The 18794-nt window shown below is 40.1% G+C and overlaps 1 protein-coding gene across 4 annotated transcripts in view; it reads right to left on the reverse strand.

Annotated features, from left to right (window-relative positions):
• Positions 1-654: 654 nt before the first annotated feature.
• LOC108891503 (cGMP-dependent protein kinase 1) overlaps positions 655-18794 on the reverse strand; it is a 38790-nt gene continuing 20650 nt past the window's right edge. The window contains exons 4-19 of one of the 4 annotated variants that reach the window (XR_007809940.1): positions 17885-17990; positions 17090-17153; positions 16485-16562; positions 16282-16376; positions 14308-14373; positions 13219-13293; positions 9295-9391; positions 7231-7370; positions 6743-6832; positions 6176-6317; positions 5438-5601; positions 5227-5349; positions 5080-5142; positions 4887-4953; positions 4296-4729; positions 655-2861 (exon numbers count right to left, since the gene is read on the reverse strand). Coding sequence is in view for 2 of the 4 variants with exons in the window: in XM_018688661.2 (XP_018544177.1) it covers positions 4631-4729; positions 4887-4953; positions 5080-5142; positions 5227-5349; positions 5438-5601; positions 6176-6317; positions 6743-6832; positions 7231-7370; positions 9295-9391; positions 13219-13293; positions 14308-14373; positions 16282-16376; positions 16485-16562; positions 17090-17153; positions 17885-17990 (1469 nt within the window). In the remaining 2 variants the exon portion in view is untranslated. Of the gene's footprint in view, positions 4730-4886; positions 4954-5079; positions 5143-5226; positions 5350-5437; positions 5602-6175; positions 6318-6742; positions 6833-7230; positions 7371-9294; positions 9392-9568; positions 10627-13218; positions 13294-14307; positions 14374-16281; positions 16377-16484; positions 16563-17089; positions 17154-17884; positions 17991-18794 lie in introns of those variants that run through there. The other 3 variants (XR_001962320.2, XM_018688661.2, XM_018688662.2) reach the window with 3 other exon arrangements.

An 18794-nucleotide genomic window follows, 5' to 3' on the forward strand; every position in this document is an offset into this window, starting at 1 on the left:
TGCAGAGTTCATGTGTCCTGACCCTCCTGTAAATACTGAACTAGATGCTCACAGTAAATGTAAACACACCTTCTAAACTGGGAACGATACAGAGAAGATTAGTATCTAAATTTTCTGCTGCAACGTGAGTTTTGTCATATTTTTCACTGTTGGTTTCTGTGATCATTGGTAATTTAGCGAAACAGCGCCTCCCCCGGCGCATCAGTGTAGTTCAGGCGGAGAGTGGTATTGCAAGCAAAGCAGACGGTGAGATGTATGGAGTCATTGTAGTGCCCTAGAGATAACGTCTGAAAAAGAAAAGAAAAAATGTGAAGAAAATATAAAGACAAACATGAGGAAATATGAAGACAGATAACAAATCTAAAATTATACGTATTTTCATTAAGATTCACATTTATTTCTGTATATATTCATTTATATATTGCAAAAAAATATACTCACCAAAAGCCAGTTGATTGACAGCCCCTCAAAGATGGGCAAGAACAATAGGGAAAATAATAAATAAAAAATACAAATAAACACATTATATAAAAGTAATAATTGTATAAGACTAAACAGAAAAAAATGTCATGTATATGCAAAACTATATATATATAAAACTTACCACATGATGTGGTTCTAAATTTCTAACTATAATAAATAGGGAACAATGCATTGTTTTTTTAAACAACTTTATTTTTTTAAACAGATCAAACTGCTTTGGCAACATGGTTTTTGTTTTGTTTTTAACAGTCACTTCCATAAAGCTTTTTTGAACTGAGACAGAGCGAGAGAGTCAGCTACCATGGCAGGCACTGTAATAATAATAATAATATACAAACATCATAAAACACTATACTCCCAATATACAAATAAATCAGTGACACTTGAGCTTCATGACACAAACTCATAACCACAAAATATCATCAGTAAGAATCAATATAAACATGAATATTTCTCTTTCTGGTCCAAACACATCTTTTTTAATCCTTTTTTTTATTTTTATTTTTTGCTGTAATTATGATTTTCACGGTGCAAGCAGAACATTTGTCCTTTTTGCTTCCTATTTAAACTCAACCAGACATGTGACAGGATGTTAAACCAGCCTTGTTACAGCACTGAAGATAATATTTGTGTTTTTGTCAGGATATAATAAAATATTGCATGTTAATTAGACATCTTAAGAGGTCTTTGTAGGAGTCTTTATGCTAAGCTAGGCTAATGATGCTCTGACTCCAGCTCTGTACTTAACACATGGACTGTTTTCCACCTGAACATCTCATAGAGATATAGCTGTAGAATATTTACCCTAATGTTGACATCTTCCTGGGTTGTTGTCGTTGAGCGTCTGACTCTATTCTGCCCTCTGGTGGTGAAAACCGAACATGTTGTTACCAATAGTTTCATGCAGAGCTCACAGAAGTCACATCGCTGATCATTTTACAAAAATATCACAGCAAAATCAGACTACTAATACAAAGGCTTCGTACCAAAGTGAGACATCTATCAACATCATTTTACAAAAGGCCACAAAATACTGTATAAATACAAACTGAGATAAATAAATTAATCACTTTTATGGTTAACAATGGACAGTGGATGCAACACAAATGTAATCGTATCTAGTTAGACTGTCCACTTTGTCACAGAGTTACCATAAGCCTGTGAAACTAAAGATGACCTCAGAGTATGAGGGATTTCTTATTCAGTCTGTTTTAAAGACCTGACATTCTTGCTTTTGACTTAGTTGGTGTTTGCTTGTCATCCTCTGGATAACACTGAAGGTTTTTACACACTGGGGGTGTTTTTTTCTTCTTCACACAATTAATTCACACATCAATATATTTTCTGTCAAATCATTGTTTTTGTCATGAGTATTTTCAGACACAAAAGCAACATAATTTTTTTTTCTGAGCTTTCACACCGTGAATAAAGGCATCAACCAATCATAGACTGAAAGAGGCTCAGATGCAGCGCTAGCATCACCAGCAGGACCATAAATTGTCCTACCAACATCCTAAAATACGCCTGGGACCGGCTGCATAAATACATGAGCACATAAATGAAAGTTTTCATTATTCACCGTGACATGGCATACATGTTAGTTGTTTGGGAAGGGGGGTTAATGAACTCTAACAAATCAGTGACTGATTTGTCCGCCCTGTTGACATCATTGTGGTGAAGGTAATAGCAGCAGTTAACCTTTGAAATCATCAGTCTAAGAGTTGCCAAGATCAGCAGATTAACAGAGTGGTTAGATAGTTGCAAATAAATTAATCAGTTTAGTTCTGTTTATTTTTAAAGAATAATTATTTGCTGGTTCCAGCTTCAGTTTACACAACAGTACAACAAGCTGTGAAAAAGCAAGTATATCACGAGCCTTAGAGACACTATCTTCATACTCTTTAAACAAAAAGCTTCAGATCTATTCTGGCAATCCTGAAACATGCTTGGTCTTAAAACACCTTGAAACAAACAATAAGAAATTCAACCAACTCATGCATGTGTTGTGAGAATTGAGTATTGGTGGCTGTGTGCAAAAATTAGTAGGAAGTCTTGGAAATATGTACAAAATATCTGTTCTCATGCTGCAATTCAAAAATGCACAACATAAAGAATGATAAAGTAGAAATGTTCGTATCACCTCCCCATCATCCACAACAGCTGCTTTATCCAAACTGTTTGTCTTTCTGTCTTCTTTCTGTCCCAAAAATGAAGTGAGAAGTGAAGGCATCATGGTGACCATAACCTTGTCTGTTCAGTCTGCAGTTAACTTTTCCTCCTGTGGTTTGTGGCATCTGGTTGTCACTCTGTCCAGAGGTTAATCCTGCAGCAGGGGAACTCGAACATCCTCCAGCCTGGGGGGGTTGGGTGTCTCCAAACTGTGGAACAGAAACTCCAGATGTCACAGGACAGGTAATAGTAAATAGATCTACCTCAGAGGGGCCAAAGTTCAAGTGTCAGAAAGTGATGAAGGACACTTGACAGGAACAGAAGCTTTCCACTGGCTGAGGAGAACATATCTGTAGTGTCTGTGAAATTCTTCAGACATATCTTAAGGGATGATTCAAAGCCTTTTGTTAGCTTCTCGGAAAAGGAAACATGAGATGTTTTCCCACTTGTTTTTCACCATGTTAGGCCCTCTGTTGCTAGGGCAGGTTTAACCCACTAGAGGGCCCTGTGGCAAACATTATTTTAGGCCCCCAATGAGAACCAACCCATAAATGTTCCCCAGCAAAGAGTGGCCACAGTCCCAGAAACCAACCAGTACCTCTAAGCTGTTAAATGTCTCTGCTGTACATCAGTTGGATTAACCACAAATTTGTAGAATGATGTGCACCGTGTTAGAATAAAATTAACAGAAATATTAAAGGTATTACTAAAAGTAGGTTTTGACACAGGGCTCCTCAATAAGACAGGGCCTGAAGTTTGGATAAAAATCCAGGGGACACCTTTGGGCCCACTTTAATGGTGCATATTTTCAAACAATTTTGTAAAGCAAGGGCCACAAAGAAAATCTGGAGTCTTATCGTCCCAGGGAACTCTTGTCCCATGTTGAGAACCCAGCCTCACTTGTTCCTCTGGGAAGCACTTTGTGACCATTTGATTTTGCTGGACACCTCCAGATGTACCAGCTTCAGCCTCAGGTAGTTTCACTGACAGGGTTAAGAATCAGATTTCTGGCCAGCTGATGAACATCTAGGCTTCCTCTCTGTGTTGCAGCATTATGAAGGGACACTAAGCAAGGCCTATAATGTGTGACTGACTGCTGATGGGTGAAGATACCCAAAGTTCAGATGCAGCGAAGTAAGGGATCTGGGTTGTTCTGGGTTCATATTTCTCTGAGTCGCTGAAAGGCATTAAAAAGACACCTTTTCTGCACTGTTGGCTTTTTTATGTGGACAGCTGTCTGAAATCTGAAGGAGCTGGGATGATTTTCCCAGTTTGTGAAAATTAAATTGTACCTTTTTGTAGAAAAGCAGGACCACACATTGTTTACTCTAAGACTTTTAGGACTGATTTCCTGCTCTGGGAAACATGATAAACAATTGACTTGCAAGACCCTCACTGTCTCACTGCTGATGGATGACCATACCCAGAGTTCAGCTGCAGCCAAACAAGTAATCACAGTTGTTCTGGGTTCAAACACTCGGAGCTTTGCAAAAACATCTTTTCTGGTCATTGGCACATTTGTGGGTGGAGTGATAATTTTCCAGAGACCTGACAGCTTTCTAAAATATGGAGGTGCTATGATGGCCTTCTCAAGCTGCAAAAGTCGAGATGACACTTGGGACCTACCATTGACATGAACAGACCGTTTGTTTGATTCTTGATCCACTTCATCTTCCAGCTCTCTGGTACTACAGCAGGATTCCTCCCATTAGATAGTACAAACTGGACCAGTTTGATCAATGGGAGACCTCCAGTCCTTTTCCATTTATAGCCTTCTGCACACTTAGTAATCAGATCATTTGGCGACACAAAGTGGCTCCAAAACAGTGGGAGTTTGATTCCCCCAAGATCCAACATAGAAACATCCACTGAACAGCACATGTATCTTGTCTTTATCTAGCCTGGTGAGAAATATCTTCTTCTTTGTCTTGGCAGAGTTTCAGGTTTTGGGTTGGGGTGCAAGCTGGTGGGTGGGAACTTAAAAGTCATAGTCCCAACCAGTGTTGTCATCTGGCGGCGGTTCATCTGCGTCTTCAGGGAAACTGTCAAAGTTACTGGTGTCGGTTGGAGAAGAAACCTGGACAAAAGAATATAGAGATTTAATTTTAACTCCATTCTAGGTCATCTAAGGCCATGAATATGCACATGACAGACATTTAACCACTCAGATTATTTCATTGTTCAAAGGTTAAAAATGAGTCTGATGCTCTATATTAAAGTTTGCCTCTGCTCACATCAGGTATGATGGGTGGAGTCAGAGTTCCTTTCCTCAGACCGTCCCAGTTAAAACCTTCAAACCACCTGAACACACATGGATAGGAAGATTAGTTCTCGTATTCACATTCAGACTAAACTGAGAACTGACAGAGCTGGAAGTTGAGTTCTGACTATTACTGATATTGTATGTAGACAACTCAGTTCACTCACTTGTGCTTCTGGATGTCCTTGACTCCATTTTTCAGGTTTCCCAGTCTCTCTGAGGGATTATCTCTGTCAACATGAACAGTCCAAAGAATGACTCTGGCGATGAAAATAACTAATTCTGACTCTACACTTAATCTGAATGCTCCCTACCTGCAGAGCTTCTTGATGAGGTTGGCAGCGTTCTTGGTGATCTTCTTGGGGAACTCGATCATGTCAATGCCTCTCAGGATGATGTTGTAGGTTTTCATTGGATCTGGACCTGAGAACGGAGGACTGGAGACACAAATAGAGACTGTAGAGTCCAACATTACTAGTTTGACATCACTGAACTCTACTGAACTGTAAAGGTGTGCATCCTCACCTGCCAGTCAGCAGCTCGAACATCAGGATGCCCAGAGACCAGTAATCTGCTGAGACGTCATGACCCTTGTTTAGGATGATCTCTGGAGCGACATACTCTGGAGTGCCGCAGAACGTCCACGTCTTCTTACAGAAACCAATCTTCTTGGCGAAACCAAAGTCAACCTGGAAAAGACAAAACTGATCTGAAACTCATCACACTCTGTTTTTCTTTTCATTACTTCTGGTCTCTGTACAGTTTTGATTTCATTTCAGAGAACCATCACAAGCATGAAAATTGGAATAAATCTGGACGGAAAGTTTCCTCTTGATGTATCTTTGACTTTACTGGACAGATTTCCAATAAATCTGCTGCTGATACAGAACAGAACAGATAAACACAGATATATCTAATGACCTCTTGACCTTTCCAATTTCCACATCTATACACAAGAAAACAATTCAGTGAAATGAATATAAGAATGTACACACAGTTATTGTCTGAATAACGTGAAAGCACCATCGGGCCTCATCATGTACATCAGTCTGGTGTTGCAGTGGCTCATATCAATGAATGAAATCTGATGCAGATCTATAAATTAAAACCTAAACTGTAGATATTGAGTATAATGATGCTAATTTTAAGGCTGGGCTAAAAATAACATCATCCCTGCAGCTCTCAGTAAAGAAGAATGTAAAATATTTAACATGCTGATGATATAAAGGCAGAATTAAAAACAATAAACAGGTGTGTGTTTACCAGCTTGGCGTATCCTCGGCTGTCCAGAATGAGGTTCTCAGGTTTCAGGTCTCTGTATATGATGCCTTTGGCATGCAGGTAGGCGAAGGCTTCGACCACACAGGCCGTGTAGAACCTGGTGGTCGAGTCTTCAAACGAACCCCTGAAACACAGAGTTTCATTCTTTTAAAGAACCGTGGGAGGACTCTCTGCCCCTCACTCAGACTGCTCAGGGGGAATTCTGACTTTTCAGAGCTCAAGCTTATTGAGCTGAAAATCCACAAGTTCACCCAGTTATATTTCATTTGTTGGTTAATGTTTTCAATAAACACTTGCTGCTTGTTGCTTTTATGGCTGCAACAGTAACTTAAATTTATTATGGCTTCTTTAAATAATGTGTTAATGTATTATTCCATCCAGATTTCAGGTTGACGTCTCCAGATGTCTTGTTTTTCAGTTACTGTGAATCTGCACATTTCAGCAGCTGACACCAGTGTTTGCTTGAAAAACTAAGAACCTCTTATTTTCAGGACACACAATGAATGTATTAAATAAAAACTGAATAAATGCTGTCTGTGGAGTGTGTACCTGTCTCTCAGTAAGGTCCACAGCTCTCCTCCCAGACAGGCCTCCATCAACATGTACAGATATTTACTGTCTTTAAAGGTCCGGTACAACCTGAACACAAACGACAACATTTCATCAAAACCTGTGACACACAACAGAAACCGAATGGAAAACATATTCTGTACTGAGGTTCATTTGTTTTTATATTTTATGTGTTTTTTATGTTTATGCAGTGTTTGATGTTTTATTCAGTGGTATCCTGCTCCTGCATGGGTTTTATATCATATTCATCCTTGTGTTGATTTTATGTTAATAAGTTTTCAAAACCAGGTTTACAAAAACTGAAACAGACAAAAAACACACACAGATGTTTTCTTAGTTTGGTAGACAAACAAAAGTTAAATTGCAGGCTACTCTGAGAGATGATTTTTATTTCTCGAGCCAAAGAAGCTATGGAAGATTTTTCTGTTAAGCTTTTATTTTGAAAACTACAATATGACCATGCTGACCTGACAACGAAGTCGGAGTGCGCCTCGGTCATGATGTGTTTCTCAGAGCGGATGTGCTCCTGTTGTCTCGTGTCCACAATGTGACGTTTCTTCAGGATCTTCATGGCGAACGTCTTCGCTTCCTCACTCTTCAGCTGCACCTGAAGAAAAACAGTCATCCAGACATTTCTACCTTTAATTCCATTTAATTCATTTTACTCTGTGTTTCCAGCTGTGGTTAACCACCATGGTAACTTAGAAACGACCTAAACAACCTTTAGTTTTAGGGGGCAGGGTTAATGACCTGTACTGCAGCCAGCCACCAGGGGGAGATCCAGATGTTTTAGCCTCACTTATGGGAGCTTTCATCTTTATATACACTCATTAGGTTAAACCCTCATGTAAAGTCTGTCAGCCGACCAAAAGTTGTAAACACCTCTCTCTCACACACACACACGGTATTCATTACTGACCCATGAGGGAGGTGTGACCTCTCTGACATGATGGAGTAAGAGCTCATATAACGTAACATGAAGAATCTGTCCAGAAATAGAGGGTTGCATCATGTTCTATTAAAACTACAGTGTGTGTGTGTGTGGAAAAACACCAGCAGCTGGATGGTTTCTGGCAGCAACACGAGATAAAGGAAGGCAAACATCTACATTAACATACATTCAGCTAAATCCTCAAAGTTAGATGGATGTTTCCTCTGGGACGTTTGAGGAGGGACTAGAAAAAACAGGTAAACTACTGCAGAAACACTGGACTTTTGTTCAGAGTAATTTAGCTCCTGAGCGTCAGACTGGTGGCTTCAACTGCAGGAAGAGACTCAAGACCAGCTCCATATGGTCTATGGTCAGTTTTCAGTTTGTCCTGAACCTTTAAGCCTTCCTGCTGCTGCTGTTATTTAAAAAAATATCTGTATCCAATTCTTATGAAATTTGTGTGTGACTAGTCCGGCGGCACAGGATTAAACCAAAGGAGGGATGACACCGGGATATACTCGGAGTAGTAATCAGAGTTAGGTCGTTTTTTTCCTCGTGGCAGAGTTACACTCTGCCCGCCCAACTAAAAATACCTCCAGAGGAATGATAGGAGACCCTGAGTGGGGATTCCTTCCTGTTTTTGGGCAAACCCTCTGCCGGGCTTCCCCTCCGACCTTCTTTACCCTCAAACCCCGCCTCCTGCACCATAGAACCACGCCCCCCTCCAAAGAGCTGCAATGCACCACCAGCTTCATCCCACCCTCCTTTCATTTTTCCATCCATCTCATGTCTTATGTCCAGTGTGGACGTCAACACTATCTATTAAAATAAATAAAAATAAAATTGATGCAGCTTAATGAGACGAAATAAGCTCGTCATGGTTCAGGAATTTAACCTGAGAAACTTTAAACCTGTTGCAGCATGATGAGAACACAAACTGTTTCAGTGTGGTTCCTCAGGTTGTTACTGTTCCTTACAGAACCACAGAGAACCCTGGGAGAGCCCTGGTTGGTGTGGGATTTGGAGCCCAGCTGGATTCTGGATCACATGATGACTAGTTTCCAGTTACAGCACAGATACTTTACTGGAAAGTTACTGCAAATAGCTGAGTGCACACACACACACACACACACACACACACACACACACACAAAATACACACATGCCTGAGTTTCAGCTGAGTTCTGAACTAATCTGGACCCTGATCTAAAACTGGTGTGATTGGAATCTCAAACTGAAACTAATCAGTGGTCCAAATTAACCTGAAATTTGTTTCAAACTAGTCTGAGACTGGATTAAAACTGTTTCCTGTGTGGTCTTAAACCCTTTTGTAACTGGTTCTAAAGTAATAAGATATGAAACTGGTCTAACTGGAATCTGGACCTGGTGTAAAACTGGCCCCAAATTAACCTGAAACTTGTTTCAAACCAGTTTTAAACTGATCTGACCTTTCCTGTAGTTTCTGTTGACTCTATCCTGCACACACTGAACAGTGAGTCTGTATCACCATATTAATATAGAAACCACGCTGTTCCAAATCATTGATACCAATCGATTGATCTACTGTAATCTGATGTTGTATAATGTGATTTTATCATACCAGCTCGACACGTCCAAAGCCACCAACTCCCAGTGTGTCGATGATGTTGAAGTCGTTCAGCTTCAGACTGGAGAAGAAGGTGTTTTCTGCCTCATATCTGAAAATACAAAACACAGGGATGCCTTCACTGAAAACAGTAAAATACAGCATTAGGACGTTTTTAGGACATTTTGAAAGACCACTAACCACTTTCGGTAGAGCACCAATGCAGGTGCAGGTTTTGTATCTCAACCTTAGACTCATCCAACCTTCCCAAATAAATATCGAGTCATACCTGCTGCATTTCACCACATGGAAGAATGGGAACTTCTTGGAGGTTTGGATGGAGAAGGAGGTGATGGGGAAGGAGGAGGATGTAGGGGGAGCAGGGAGGCTGGTGAGCCGTTCTCTCTGCTGCCTCACTGGTATAGGAAGCAACTCCCTCATCTCCAAACTTTATTTAATCTGCCAGTATGGGAGCAGACAGATCCAAGGAAATACCTCTTCCTTTTCTTGACCAGGCGGCTTTGTTAGGTAAATTTATCACCAAAGAATTGGTTGAAAAATATTCTGAATTCTAAAAATACTTCAGGAATGTAGTCTTGTGCGGTCCTCTAGAACAAAACCTTTACTTTCTCAAATAAACTGGAATTCCAAAGATTATATTAATGATTGAGTCCTTTATTTTGCAGGAAAACATCAACCACGATGTCCACTTCCTTCAAATTTTAGCACAGTGTCTCTCTGTCAAATACAAATGTATAAAAGTGCAGACAAACTTATGGACATTAAGCCAAACTGGTCACGAGAATGTTCGGCACAGCGTCCGTAAGAGAGCCGTCTCAAAAGAAGAGCTCCACTTCCAGTTTACATGATGAGGGAAGGGAGGATGGCAGTGGTGGCAGTACAGGGTTTTGGTCTGGTGGAACCAGCAGTGCAGGGAGGTTGCCAGATCCTCCAGCTCTTTGTGCATTAAGGTCACAAACGAAGCTGGTCTTGAACCGAGCGGGACGTCGTCAGAATCCAGAACAGACGACCTCAGAGGAAAGCATCATCACAAATCAAAATCACAGCTTCCTTGTGTTATTCTACCACCAAATTCAGTATCAGTATGACTTGGACAAGGTCCAACTGAGCACGCTCAAACCAAAACAGCGACTGAGGAAAGCTTCTGAAAGGTTCGTCCTTTTTGCCACAATCCCAACACAATCCACGTCTGCTCTGGCTGAGTCCTGCAGGGTGTAATGCTAACCCGAGAGGACAACCTGCATGGCTGCCGCTGCTGCTGCACTTATTTTTAGCACATGGAAACATTGCTCAGAGGTTCACCCAGTAAATGCACCTCAGTCATTAAACAGACTGAAAGACAGACAGGAAGCTGCAGGACAAACTGTCCTGACCTCAAAACCAGAGAACATGAAGGGTTCAACCGCAGAGATCAGCAGGATTTATCAGGATGTATCGGTTCACCACCTGACGCTGCCTGTGTTTAATGTTTCCAGTCAATTCAGTGTATTTATATTTATTCATGCCTTCATTCTCAGAAAAAGTAAAGCTGAAGTTTTACAAACACAATACAATCAACAGTATCTGGTGATACAGTCTGGTTACAAAAAGAATATCAAAGACGACACAAAGCTTCATCATTTTTAAAGCTTGAGTGACAATAAGAACCTTTGAGGTTTGACTGTTTATGGTCAAAAATAAATAAACTGGCATGCTACATATCCGCATGTAAATTAAAAGGGACCAAGACTAGAACTCTGAGGAACCCCATGAGTAAATACTGTTAGTGGGATGATCCTGTTGTTCTATGTTTGCAGCTGATTGATAACGTGTCGGATAAAACTACATTATAAGATAATAATGTGTCAGATGTTGTGTTTACCGCTTCAAATCCATTGTTTTAGCTCAGCTGTTATTGTCCTGAACCCTGGTCTGATAATGTCATGTTTCAAAAACGCTTATGAGGCAAAATTTTGAAAGTAACTTTGAAATTAAAAACATTTCCTGCTGTCATTTTGGAAGTTTTTAGTTTAGGTTTAGGTTTAGTTTTTTTCTTTGTTGATTGGTTTTGTTTTGACATAATGAAATAAAAGTGCAAATTTGATTTGTGAGGTGAGAGCAGCTGTCAGCTTTTCTGTGGAGCAGTCTCACCTCCAATATCTTAAGTCAAAATAAAATCTTGACACTAATCAACCAAAACACAGTGATCACAACCCAACAGACTGTTTTCTGTGTGTGTGTTTCTCCAAACAGGGCCTGGACTATTTCCTGGAAACCAACGCTGTGGAATCAGATTTCTGCAGAAACAGGAGCTGCTGTCGGTCGTTCGGTTGTTGGGTGAGGACGAACCAACACATAAACACTCTAAAAATAGTTTGTGATAGTGAGAAAGAGATTAACTGTTAGAGCTCACTGCAGGGTTCAAATCCCTCCAACCTTCACCCTGCTGTAGTGTCCTTGAGCAAAACACTCAAACTACAGATTAAAAAGAGAAAACATCAACATTTAACTTAAAATCTGGCACTGGCATGATGGGAAATATCAGAGATGTGAAGGAAATTAATTTTTTTGTTTTTTTGTTTTGTTGACTGTTACCATAGCAGCATCTTTGATTGACAGCAGGACATGTGTGTGTGTGTGTGTGTGTGTGTGTTGTATTGTATTGATACCATAAGAGGAAATGACTGACAGTGCTGAGCTTCACATGACCGACCGTCATCTGATACACGACACAACAGCTAGTGTTACATCTCGACTGTCTGTGTGTGTTGCCCTCAAACACTGGAATGAATAAAGTGTCCTGTGCACTTCTTTCTGCAAACAGACCTCAGACTGTGCTGCACCTTATCCCCAGCTCCCATGATACCTTACATCAATTATGTGCATGACTTCCAACACTGAACTAGAACCAGCTTTTTCCATGGTAGAAGGACACTAATCCTGTTTCTCAGAGCAACTGGGAAATAAAACATGTTGGAAGACCACCTGTCAACAGGATCATGTGATCAAACCTCAAGCGTCTACCATTGAGGGACAGGAGGACGCCCTTTAGAAACGGCCTAAGATAACGTACATACGTTATGAGACTTTTAATTGACTCGTTTCATGTGAAGAAATCCAATGCTTTGTGCAGTTTCTGATTGACTGACAGGTCAGAGGAGTCTCCACGTTTTAAGAGTAAAGACGGTCCTCAGTTCATCTTCAGTAAAGACTGTGTCCTTCAGTGTGACCTGGCTCTGACGCTCTAACTGCAGCTGGTATTATTAGTTGTTCTTATATAAGCAGCACTGAGGGTCCAGTTACTGCTGTAAACACAAAAAGCTGCTGCTGACATGTTGGAGAGAGACACACTAGCCACCATAACAGAGGCTTAACAAACATATCGACACTGTTTCAGTAGATTTTCCTTTCAGGGAGACTCCATTCATTTCCATTCAAATCAACTTTAACCCCTCTGTGTGCTTTATTTTAATCATTAATTAATCAGCTGATTATTTTCATTGCATCAAAAAGTGTCAGAAAATGCTGAAAAACTCTTTGTATCAGGCGATGAATTCAATCTGGATGTTTCACTTGATCAAAACTCAAACAGATTCAGTTTAATGTTAATATTACAAAGAAAATCATTAAATCCTCAAACTGGAACAGCTGATGATCCGTTATCAAAAAAAAAAAAAAAAATCTCTGCCAGTCCAGTAACTGACTAATCATTAACATCAGGTTATAGTACTGTCCTGTGGAGGTGCAGCTGTAAATGAAAAGACTGCTGCTGCTGAAGGTTGTGAAATTAAAGATTTTTGCAGCAGCTCTTTGGTAAAAACTTAGAAGAAGAAATGTCTTGATTCAGACAGAAAAACAGACAAATATCCAAAGAGCTGTGATGAATTAAATTCAATGGTGGTTAAGGGCAGATGTGTTTTGTTTGTGTGTTGAACCTACTTGGCTTTGGCTTCAGCATCCTCGTAACCTTTATTTGAAACATCGTCCAATCCACCAATCAGATGCTTGAATGAGCTGAGGCAGAAGAAGGAGACAACAGCCAATCAACACACAGCTTATTCTGTTTCACAAATATCTCCTATAAATTCTTCATACAGCAGGACAAACACTGAAGCTAATAACAATATTAATAATTAATACCTTTCATATATGAGATACATTTCAAAGAACTGCAATTTTTTTTACATATTTCAAAAAAAAACCCAAAAAGGTTGCAAACAATAAAATACAATAAAAAGAAAATGTTGTAGTTTAAAGACTCTTTCACCTGAAACTGTGTCCTCCTTTGAAATGAATATTAACATTATAAAGCAGTACATATTAATAATAATAAATCAAAGTAAAATGTAGTAAACTAGATGCTTCTAACTTAAAGAAACTGAAAGAAATGTTTTCCTACAGATTTATCAGTTTAGTTAAAGAGCTGATGCATCATAGCCCAATTTTTGTTTTCTCTCAGTTTCTCTATGACACACACTACTGCATAGATTTACAAACCATTTTATACATAACATTACAGCACAGTTAGTGATGTGTGTAGTTAGTCAAGACGACCAGCAGGTGGCAGCAGACAGCTTTAAATAATATTTTCACACTCACTTCAGACAGGATTTCACATCTTTGTTACTGAAGTTTGAACTGAATTTAGCCTTGTAGAGTTTAAAATAAAATGTTTTGTTCATGTGAGAACCTCAGTTTTCACCACACCAAGAAACAAGTCAGCACTGAACAGTAATGAAGTACATTTATTTCATGCTACTTTATACTTCATATTTCTACAGATACATTTTACTCCACTGCATTTGAAATAAATAGTTTAGTAAAGGTAATAATATAAGAGGTAAAGGATCTGAATACTTCTTCCAGACTTTTTCTGTCTGTCCTACAGTTACTGAACAGGCCTGGACACAGAGGAACCAGAACCTCTGTTTGAAGGGACTGTTTACATTTCTTATTGGGACATTAATCCATCAACTGCAAAGAGACTAAAAACAGTTAAAGCATTAATATGACGACATAAGTTCTCACTCTCGGTCGATGACCAGGCAGGTGACAGTGTCAGCAGCAATCACGTTGGCTGTTCTGACGTCCTCCCTGTAGATACAGAACACACAGACACAGGTTCATGAATCAGATTGTGCCAAATTAGCACTAGCAGCTGAGCTAGCAACTTCTATACTTGCAAGGACCCTCATTTCCATTTCCCTAAAAAAAGGTCACACTTTGCAAAATGCTCTCGTAAAAATATCGTCACTTTCATAAATATTTTCCATGTTTCCAAAAGCTTTTCACTTTCCAAAAATGTCCTTACATGGTAAAATGTCTTAACTTAGGGGAAAAAAGTCTACACTTTCTAAAATTTCATCACTTTTCTCAAATTTTCATGCTTTCTAAAAGTTGTTCCCATTTGTGAAAAATGTCATTTGTGTTTATTTCTAAAAATGTTGTCACTTTCTAATAGCATCTTTACATCATAAAATGTCCCTGCTTTGCAAAGGTGTCCTCTTTTACCAAAATCATCTACACCTGCCAACAATGTCATGTTTTCAAAAAAGTCCTCATTTTAAAGGATGTCGTGACTCTGCAAAAAGTTCTGAGTTTAAGAAATGTCCTCACTTTACCAAAAAGCCACCTGCAGCTCACCAGGTCTGAAATTGCTCCTCACAGATAATAATGTGTAAATAGAGCCCCCCCCCAGGAAAGCAAAACACTTCAAACCAATTAGCAGCAGCTGTGATGAAACCAGCAAAGACACAAACTGTTTCCAGGAAAACATCATCAAACTGAGAAAACAAACACATACATGTTTCTGACTGACACATCAAATATCTCAGATTTATAAAACAAATAAACAAACAGAGACAAGAAAACCCTCACATACTGTGTGTTGGTTTGTCTGCACATGTGAGGACGGTATAGATTTATTTCCCTGGAGGGTCCTTTTCTTCTCCTACATGCTTTAACACACATCAGTGTGATGCATTCAGGCTTTTAGCGCCCATTATCATCCATGTTGTGTGCTGTGTTTCTCTTCAGTCAATACTCCATGAGCAGTTCTCAGTTTCATAAATGTTCTGTTTTTTCCCCCTGTGACTCTGTATGAGACGTTTCAGCCATGATGTGGCGTGTAACGTCAGCAGTCGTCACCGCTGGTGATGAATAAGAAGTACAGGTGCTTTTAATTTACAACTGAAAGTTAGTGGAGAATATTAACGTACTCTGAAGCCGTTAGTGTCCAGCTGAGTCATATCTGAACCCGCATACATGAAACACACATTTTTATATTCAGTAAGACGTAGATTTTATGATGATATCGTTATCTCTGATGTCCAACATACAGTGACAGTGACCTTTGATCTTTGAACACCAAATCTATCAATTCAACTGAGTCTAAGCAAATGTTTGGACCAAATTTGAATAAATTTCCTGAAGGCGTTACTGAGATATCACGTTCACAGACGGACAAACCAAAAAAACATGATGACTGACGCCTCCATGGAGACAGGTTACAGCAATAAAATTATAAAACATGTTTCCAAACATGTCCTCACTCTGCAGGTCTTAAAACACAAGCTGGTCCTCACAGAGATACAAGGATATGAAAACACACGCAGACCAGCCGTCCATCAAAACTTTATTAAACTGCTTCTGTCCTGTTAACCTCATTTCCTGTCAGACTCTCCTGAGCTGTTCGCTGAGATTTCACTGAGGCACGCTGGCTCTGACCTTTGACCTAAATAACTACAGGACACACACATACACAAACACACACACATCTGTTGGAGGGTTTGTCCAGCAGTTCAACACGTACAGGACACATTAATATGAGATGTTATCTGGATTTTCATGGTCCACACTGGGTGTTTCAGCGCCACCATCAGGACAAAACATGGTGCAGAGGTTTGAGTTTAGGCAATAAAGACCTGGATCTAGATGTTAGGGTTTGGTATCAGGTCAAATGGTTGAAGGTTCAGGTTTGGAAGCTCAGGGTTCAGGTCTTACCCCTGCAGCGCTCTCTCTCCAAACCAGTCTCCTCTGGTGAGCTCTCTGAGGTGTACTGGCTCCTGATTGGCTGAGTCCTCCTGGGTCACGTTCACCTGACAGAAGGTGTGATTAAGATTTATCAGCAGGTGATCAGGATGAGTCAGCAGATCAATACAATAATCGATCAAAGGAAGTGAGAGGTGGGTGAGCCTGGCCTTTACCTTTCCCTTGCTGATGATGAAGAAGGTGTCTCCTCTGGCTCCCTGTCTGATGATGTACTCTCCATCTTCATAATGAGTCTAAACACACAGAAGTCAGTGTCTGATTGGACGATTTACACTGTGACTCTACCACAGAAGAAGACAGTCATGAGTTTGGACGTCATGAGAACCAACAAATGTGGTTTGTTGTGCAGGAAGTAATCAGATACTTTACTGAAGTAAAAGTACCACACAGTAACACAGACACACTAACAGATGGAGGCAGTGGTATTCCAGCAGCTCCCAATAAAATCCCTGTTTCTGATCAATGGAGTCTGGTACTGATATATAGAGAATGTTTCTGGTTAAACTAAAAGGATCTTCCTCTTTGATAAAAAGCTCTGTCTCTGTAGGAATCCTATCATTTTGTCAGACTCTGAGAAGAACAGTCTGAGTCTGTCAGATGAACTTTAGAGGACAGACTTTGATCGTTCCTGTTCAATAATACATCAATTCTAAAAATCAATAATTTACACCCAGAACATGGAAAATAAGACCCAGGTTCAGGTTCACCATTTAAAGAAACATAGAACAACATAGAACAAATCTGTGGGTGACAGTCTCACCTCCTCCATAACATCGGCCAGTTTACTGAGCGTTTCCTCCGGAAGACCCTGGAAGGTGGGAACACTGCAGACAGACAGACAGACAGTTTTAGTTTTTATTTGTTTTGTCACTGACTGTTTATTCTTCTTTGTATTGTTCTTTATTTATGACTTGAGCGGTGGTCAGACACCATGTTGGTTCAGATTAAAAACAGGAAGTTTCTGTGATAGGACCCCAGGTCCTCCAGCTCCTTTGTGCAATGCATTGTGGGACAGTGGACATCAACGATTCATTCAAAATTAAAAGGTTTGTTGGTCTTTTTCAGGGTAAACACTCTTTAAAGTGACAGTGGAGAACTGGGTTGAAAGTAAAACTTTTCAGATAAACATCATTTTAAAAAACACAGTTACAGACAGAAACTGTAGTGTTTTGCGCTCAGTGTTGCGTTCACTACCTGCTGACACAGTGAGACATTTTAGACTCAGAGAAAATCCAGTTGCTACTTTTGACCCGGTTCTCCTCCAACTCTTCAGATCTTCATGGAATCAGAATCTGGTTTTGATTCTGTTCCTAGTTTGTACTTTTTCAGATCAGCCTCTCAGTGAATTTACATTACATTACATTCATTCTTTCCTCTGTGTAAAAGCTGGTGTCAGTGAAGTTGTCTTAAATCTGGAACAGCCAACTCAACCAGGACAGAAACCTGAAGGAGGAGGACCTGAGTCTGGAATGAATTAGGACACAGTTGAACCTGCGACCCTGACGGTCTGTGCCTTGCTCGTGAGTTTTGTTTCTGGGGTGTTGAGTGCAGTCACCTCTTGAGGAAGTCCATGTATTCAGCGTGTTTGATGAGTCCAGTTCTCATCATGATGGTCTGGAAGCACTGACGGTCGATGGCCCACAGCTTCACGTGGGTCAGAGCTAAAAAAAACAAACCACATTTCAGTCCGTAAACGTGTTTCCTGCTCTCAGCATCACATCACATCAGAGCTGCACAGGAATGAATCATGGTCATAACTTGTGGTTGCAGCTGCTGCAGAAACATAAGAGGATGTGGATGTCATTATGAAATAATACGTGTGTGTGTAGATGTATATATGAATGTATATCACTGCAGGAGTGGGTGTACAGAGCTGAGCACATGTGTCCGTTATTTCTCTCTCTAATCTGAATGTGAGAGGCTGAGATCAGATAAACATTAATTGTAGCACTGCTGTGTGTGTGTGTGTGTGTGTGTGTGTGTGTGTGTGCATACAGTATGCAGGTGTTGTCATGGCAACAGTACACACATCTGTGCATGTGCATGTTGTTAAAGCGTCGAGCAGCGACCGGCGCAGAACTCGTCATGTGGACTCAGGTGAGGACTGAAAACCAGCAGCTGTGTTCAGGTGAAGTCGGTTTGTGTTTGGTGCCGTCGCACAAAAAGCTACAGGTTTGTATTTGTGATGGAAACACAGAGGTGAAGCTGTTGCTTGGTAACATGAAGCAAAGTGAGGGAGTCAAATCTTTAACTTCTGTTTTATTTTCAGCAGGAAATCTTTGAGAGGTTCTGGTCCTGATCTGGTCCTGATCCCAGTCTTCTAACACTGGATCTCTGCTGTTACTGTGTCTCAGTCTGATGTTTCATCATAAAAGAAATGTTTGTGCCAAAGATGTTGAGCGTTGATCTGATGGGAAAGATAATCCTCCACATCAGCAGCAGAAAAAATGAATCGTTGATTAGAT

The sequence above is a fragment of the Lates calcarifer genome, unplaced genomic scaffold, assembly GCF_001640805.2.
Source record: "Lates calcarifer isolate ASB-BC8 unplaced genomic scaffold, TLL_Latcal_v3 _unitig_1979_quiver_622, whole genome shotgun sequence".
Lineage (NCBI taxonomy): Eukaryota > Metazoa > Chordata > Actinopteri > Centropomidae > Lates > Lates calcarifer.